Source organism: Notolepis coatsorum, assembly GCF_963971535.1.
Source record: "Notolepis coatsorum genome assembly, chromosome: 19".
Taxonomy (NCBI): Eukaryota; Metazoa; Chordata; class Actinopteri; order Aulopiformes; family Paralepididae; genus Notolepis; species Notolepis coatsorum.
In genome coordinates this window covers 36,906,779-36,913,842 of record NC_140183.1, presented here as the reverse complement: position 1 = coordinate 36,913,842, position 7,064 = coordinate 36,906,779, and the positions used below count along the sequence as shown (strand labels likewise).

The 7,064-nt window shown below is 43.8% G+C and overlaps 1 protein-coding gene across 1 annotated transcript in view; it reads right to left on the bottom strand.

Annotated features, from left to right (window-relative positions):
* Positions 1–1,483: 1,483 nt before the first annotated feature.
* Positions 1,484–7,064, bottom strand: part of tmod4 (tropomodulin 4 (muscle)) — a 43,958-nt gene continuing 38,377 nt past the window's right edge. Inside the window, exons 8-10 of the mRNA XM_084335814.1 lie at positions 3,876–4,019; positions 2,923–3,067; positions 1,484–1,955 (exon numbers count right to left, since the gene is read on the bottom strand). Of these exons, the coding sequence (XP_084191940.1) occupies positions 1,933–1,955; positions 2,923–3,067; positions 3,876–4,019 (312 nt within the window). The 3' untranslated portion in view covers positions 1,484–1,932. The remainder of the gene's footprint in view (positions 1,956–2,922; positions 3,068–3,875; positions 4,020–7,064) is intronic.

The window sequence follows — 7,064 nt, the reverse complement described above, 5'->3', positions numbered from 1 at the left end:
GGTTAGTGAGACGGAGCGAGACTTAATGTGGGTTAGTTTTCGATGATGATGCTAATGTGTGTCGAACACTGGACACGCTTTATCATTATTCCAGGGCTGTGAACGAGGCGGTCTTGGGACAGGAGTTATTTTCACTGACAACTAACTAAGTGATGGAAGCGTGTTCATGAGTTGTGTGGTGGGTTAATTTGAAGAGACTGATGATGATGATATGATGATTGTTATTATTAATTTGTATTAATTGGCAATTCAAAAAAGGCATTACATGTTAAGATACATTTTATGATTTTCTTTTGCCAAGAAACTGCACCAGCTTCTCGGGATATAAATTCAAGAACAGGAATCTTGTCGAGTGTAATCTAAAACAGTGTTGGCTCAGGTATGTGCAGTGCCTTGGAGATGACTTGTGTGCGTCGATTAAAGCCTGGCGACCTTTGACGTCATGTATCCCCTTTCAATGTTGCCTACACCGGTAGTCCCCTCAGCCAACTTTGTACAGCCCGCCGGAACAAGTCAAACAAAAGGTAGACGGCTATTGGGTCAATAATAAATGCCGGTCACAAACTAAATTGCATTGCACCTAGCATTACAATCCAAAAATACAGCTGTATGTAACGATCAAAGGGTAAAATAACCCCCAAGAATAGATTGTGGTATGGCAATCCTGACCTTAAATTGTCAAAACATGGCTTCCTGTGCCAAATGTCACCGTGGCTAATGCTGCAGCCTATACGTGTCTTAAAAACACCTTAAACTTGACCTTTGTGAAATCTGTGTTCCGTTCATTACCCGAGATCGTGTCAAACTTGACATTAAGCGGTACAAGATTAAGCCGCACGTTTTCCATTTGAGCAGAGAAATGGATGTATGCCAGGGGAGAACGCAGACACCCACCCCAAGACTGCATGACTCCTCAGAGTACAGCACCCACCCCAAGACTGCATGACTTATCAGAGTACAGCACCCACCCCAAGACAGCATGACTCCTCAGAGTATAGCACCCACCCCAAGGCTGCCAGACTCCTTAGAGGACAGCAGCTGTTTCTAGACGCCCATAAATCTATCTCCTTGGGTGCACATGGGTGCTACCCCCACCCTCCCACAATGCCCCCTTCAGACCCTCTTAAAGTTGGTACATATATTTTGAGCAGGGTAACTTAAGCCCAGAGGACTAGGTTACATTCCCCCATAGTCAGGATGGATGGTGGGGGTGTGGTTAAAAATAGGTCAGGTGCTTGGGGGAGGGTTGGAGGATCCATATAACTCCCTGAGGGATTGAAACAATCTGATTATCTTTGTATTCTATATAACGAGGTTTCCCTGGATCTGTTTGACTGATAATTGATGTCAGTTATGTGTTTACTCCCAACCCATGAGATGGGGGGGGGGGGCATCAGATAAAAATGTACTTCACGTTCACACGAGGGAGTCAAAACAACAAAGTTCAACGTGCCAACCATTTAAAATGACAACAAATATTTCAACTTTTTATTTAAAGTATTTACAGATTTATATTTTTTTTAAATCATCCTGTGTATGTATGCACATTTTGAATGTTGGCATGAATGACAAGTTCATATGTTTTGGAGGATGTTGTTGGCGTTGCACAGCACTCTAGAAGCAGAAAAGACACTTGACGTTTTGCTTGTGACCTATACATGGCTTTATGATGATTTCAGCAGTCTACACAAAAGCTGACCGTGGTTTTAATGAAATGAAAATGCTTTGACACAGGTGATTGACGTGGTTTCCACCATGCATTTGTTGTCCGGCCTTTGCGATGAGGCGTGGGGAAGGGCAGAATGAGATTTGTTGCGCCCCAGCGACGAAGCTAGCACGAGGCCGTCAATGGCAGTCCTTTTGCGGATGTAAGCTTCGAAGGGGGGGCTGAACTGATGGCGGAGAGAATGTTCTCATCGCTCCTCGTTCCTCTCATCTTAATCTCTGTTGGCGAACTGGAAGGAGGGAGAGGGACAAAGGGACAGATGAGAGACTGTTGTGGCACATCACTAAGTAACCACATTATCACAAGCCACATTATCACAATAAGTAACTACATTATCACAATACGTAACCACATCACAATACATAACCGCATTATCACAATATGTAACCACATTATCACAATAAGTAGCCACATTAACACAAAACGTAATCACATTGTCACAATAAGTAACTACACTATCACAACAAATAACCACATTATCACAATAAGTAACCACATCATTATAATAAGTAACCACATTATCACACTAAGTCAGTCAGTAAACATAATGGTCAGAGCAAGTAATGTTACATGAACCAATAGTCGCCTTAACCTGGGGTGAGGGGGGGTTTGGTTGAGCATATCAGAAATCTATTCTGAACCAGAGGTCTAGATTCTGGTTCCATGATCATTATTTCCATGATAGAAAAAAAATATTTTGAAGAAGTCAATTAGTAGGAGGTTTTAGTGCAGTTTGCAGAATTCATATTTGAATTATTTGTGATTTTGGGGCAAAAGAGCCTAGCTTAGCACAAATTAATGGAAGCGGATATGTTTTTGGTCAGCAGCTAAGGCTAGCTGGTCCGTATCTTCTTCCATTCATGCAGCCCGATAGCTTTCTACTGAACGCACAGAGAGGAAATTGATATCTATCTTCTTGTGTTTTTATTTTTTCTTCTATTGCTGGGTTTTAGGGGGGAGACTTGTGGTGTTGTTTGATGGTGTTTTTTGTTCTGGATCTATTGTGATGTTTCTATATACAAATACATTTGATTTGACTTGTCTGACTCTGAAAAAGACGGTAAGCGCATTTCCCACAATGTTGGCGTGTTCCTGTGTCTTGGAATAGCGGACGTTATGGTGTTAAGTGTCTTGGCATCTTAGGGGCTGTTATGGTGATACTTGTTGAGTAGGTGTTCCTCCCCAGAGACACTCACGCATGTCGTTGTTCCTGGTGATCGCCTTGGCTGCCCTGGCACGAGGCCCCTGCTGCGTGAAGTGGTAGCCGAACTTGAGGATGCTGGAGTTGTTCTCCAACATGGCAGCCATCTCCATCTCTACCGAGTCTCCCAGCTTCTGACTCTGTAGGGGATAGAGAGGAGGGTGGTTGAGTTAAAGGCCCAATCCGTGATCCCAATGGAAACAAATGGGTAGCGCCCCACCACCAAAAGTAAGAATGGAGACATTCTCTTAGTTGATTTAGCTCTTGATACAATACTTAACACTAGACAACAGGTAAATATGGGTTTTAAAATTGTATTGCTGTATTTTGTGGCTATAAAATATTTGTTTATGTTGGTAATGTTTGTAAAAACTGGAGTAACACAGATATATATTCCAAATTCTCCAACTACAGATCAAACTTTTCCAGAATATATGTTTGTAAACAGTAGAGTAATGATATATATATAGGAATGTACTCCACATTGATATGGTAGAAAAATCACAGATTGGGGCTTTAAAGTCAGAAATCGGCAAATGTGACCATTATATAATGTGATTGTAGTGGTGAGTTAAAAGGTTTAGCTGGTCCTTCGTGAATTGAGTAAAATCACTCTTGGATCTGTAAAAAACATTCAAAATCCATCTTCTAGTTTTGAAACTCCATGAACATCAATATGAAAAAAGGAAAACGTTATATTTCTAAAAAGCTGAGTTTTTTTTAACATGAGCATTTGACAGCAGTAGGTTGTACTGTATACTACCAATAGTTTGTCAAACTATGATGCTATGATATTGATGACTGTAATTATATAAATAAATATGAGGTCAAAATGTGATGTAGCACCTTAAAACACATACTACCAACATCTGTATCTCTGTGCATCACAATGTCAATAACTGCATCAAAATGTATGATATATATCCGCATTATGAATAGATTTTGGACCTGGTTGTCGATCTTTAGCTCCACCAGTGTGGCGTTGCTGGTCATGGCTTTTACTACTGCCTTCATGCCTGCTGCAGTGATGAAGTTGGACTCGATGTTAAGACTCTGCAGGCTGGTGTTCTCCCGCAGCATCTCAGCACACGCCTGGCAGTTACACACACACACACAAAGAGGGATATGCAGAAAGAATGTAAATTGTGTATGTGTAAATGTCTCTTGTTGGACAATAAGAAAATTATGAATATAATACAATATTACAGAGTAGTGCAATATATTACGGTTAAGAAGGTTTCAAATAACGTGTTTCTACAATCAAACTCTTGAAGAATGTATGTGAATATATACACATCTCTGAGGTAAGAGTTTCAGCTACCTCGCTCCAATGTAAACATCTAGTACATGACTTTTGTTATACCACAGTAGACCTCCTGATAAGGAACTTCATTGGTCTACTCACAAAGGCCACTGGATCATTGGTCTACTCACAAAGGCCACCGGATCATTGGTCTACTCACAAAGGCCACGGATCATTGGTCTACTCACAAAGGCCACAGGATCATTGGTCTACTCACAAAGGCCACGGATCATTGGTCTACTCACAAAGGCCACGGATCATTGGTCTACTCACAAAGGCCACGGATCATTGGTCTACTCACAAAGGCCACGGATCATTGGTCTACTCACAAAGGCCACAGGATCATTGGTCTACTCACAAAGGCCACAGGATCATTGGTCTACTCACAAAGGCCACAGGATCATTGCTTCTACTTATATAAGCCACATGATCATTGGTCTACTCACATAGGCCACAGGCCCATTGCTTCTACTTATATAAGCCACATGATCATTGGTCTACTCACATAGACCACAGGATCATTGGTCTACTCACAAAGGCCACAGGACCATTGCACATAGACCACAGGACCATTTGTCTACTCACATAGACTACAGGATCATTGGTCTACTCACAAAGGCCATAGGACCATTGCTTCCACTCATATGACGACCAACCACCTCAAACTGAACCCGCACAGTCATCTCCCGCCTCGACTACTGCTACGCACTGCTTGCTGGCCTTCCGGCCACTGCCACCAAGCCTCTTCAATAGGGTTGGGCATCGTTTGGATTTGAACGATTCCAGTTCCGATTCCAATTCTCCATTTCGATTCCTGTTCTAAACTATTCTCGATTCCGATTCTTTGATGTGCAGGTCAAAACAGGTCACAGCTTATTTCGCAGGATTTATTTTTTATTTTTATCTTAAAATGTTTCATACTATTCACATTGTCAGTTGACTTGATACAGTTTAATTTGGTTGCTGTACTGTAAATAGGGTATTAATTAACAAAGTAAATTTTCTTTATTTTTTTAAGAATCGAAATGCAAATATGTTACTTAAGGTTCCAGAACCGGAAGTTAGGAACCGGTTCCTATTAGAACCGGTTCTCGGTGCCCAACCCTACTCTTCAACTCATTCAGAACGCAGCGGCCCGCCTGATCTCAAACCTACCAAAGTCAGCCCATGTCACCCCACTTCTTAGGGACCTGCACTGGCTCCTCATTGCCCCACAAATCCGCTTCAAGGCCCTCGACCTGGCGGACTAGACCCCCACCAGTTCGCCTACAGAGCCAACAGGTCCATGGAGGATGCCATCGCCACAACTCTCCACTCTACCCTGTCCCATCTGGAGAGAGCGGGGGGCTACGCACGGCTGCTCTTCGTGGACTTTAGCTCTGCATTCAATACCATCCTGCCTGACAGACCAGTGCCCAAACTCATGGACATTGGACTAAACCATCCCCTCTGCCGGTGGTCCAAGGACTTCCTCTCTGACCGCCCCCAGAGGGTTAGGATAGGCCCCCACACCTCCACAGCCATCAGCCTCAGCACCGGATCCCCCCAGGGCTGCGTGCTGAGTCCCCTTTTTTACTCTATTTATACACACGACTTCACCGCAGTCCACCCCAGCAACACCATCATCAAGTTCGACACCACCGTGGTGGGCTGCATCTCAAAAGGCGACGAGACCGCGTACCGCGATGAAGTAGAGCAGCTGTCAGCCCTGTGCAAAAATAACAACCTGCAGCTGAATAAGCTAAAGACCCAGGAGATGATCGTGGACTACAGGAGGAAGAAGACAGACATACAGCCCCTGTACATCGACGGGGGATGTGTGGAGAGAGTCTCGGTCATCAAGTTCCTGGGTGTCCACCTGGAGGATGACCTGACCTGGAGAATCAACACCATGGCGATTGTGAAAAAGGCACAGCAGAGACTCTACTTCCTGAGAATACTGAGAAAGTACCACCTCAGACAAGACCTGCTTGTGTCTTTTTACCGCTGCTCCGTGGAAAGCATCCTCACCTACTGCATCAACGCGTGGTTCCTCAGCTGCATAGCCGCAGAGAGGAAGGCGCTCCAGAGGGTCGTCAACTCGGCCCAGAAAATTATCGGCTGCCCTCTCCCCTCACTGGAAGGACTATACAGCTCCCGCTGCCTTAAAAAAGCAGTAAAAATACTGAAAGACCCACACCACCCGGGCAACAAACACCTCGTACGGCTGCGCTCGGGCAGGCGTTTCAGCGTCATGCCCACCCGGACTAACAGACTGAAGTTTAGTTTTTATCCTAGGGCCATATGTGCACTAAACTCAGCTAAAATTTAAAACAACAGTCTTCCTTGCACCCCCCCCCCCCCCCCCCCACGCACATTAAGGGATAGTGCAATTATCTTTTACACCCCCCTGTTTATGTTAATGTTATTTATGCCTTACTCCTGTTTTTATATTTAATACTGTGTTTAGGACTGTGTTTTTATATTTTTACTAGCACCTAGGGCTGCATTTTAAATTTCGTTGTAACAACTGTAACAATGACAATAAAGATCAATTCTATTCTATTCTATACCATGTGGCAAAGGGAACCGCTCCCACCTACCTCCGGTCAATGGTCTCTAACTACACACCCTCAAGACCCCTACGCTCTCTGCATCTTGTCCTAATAAACTAACCTACACTGTAACACGCAACACTTTGATGAACATTGTTACTCAGCTGATAGAGTTGTACCCTTCCTGATGACTTGTCGTACAGAACTTGTAAGTCGCTTTGGATAAAAGCGTCAGCTAAATGACTAAATGTAAATGCATCTTCTGGCCGTCTCAGATCCACTCCTATCTGAGCTCCGGGA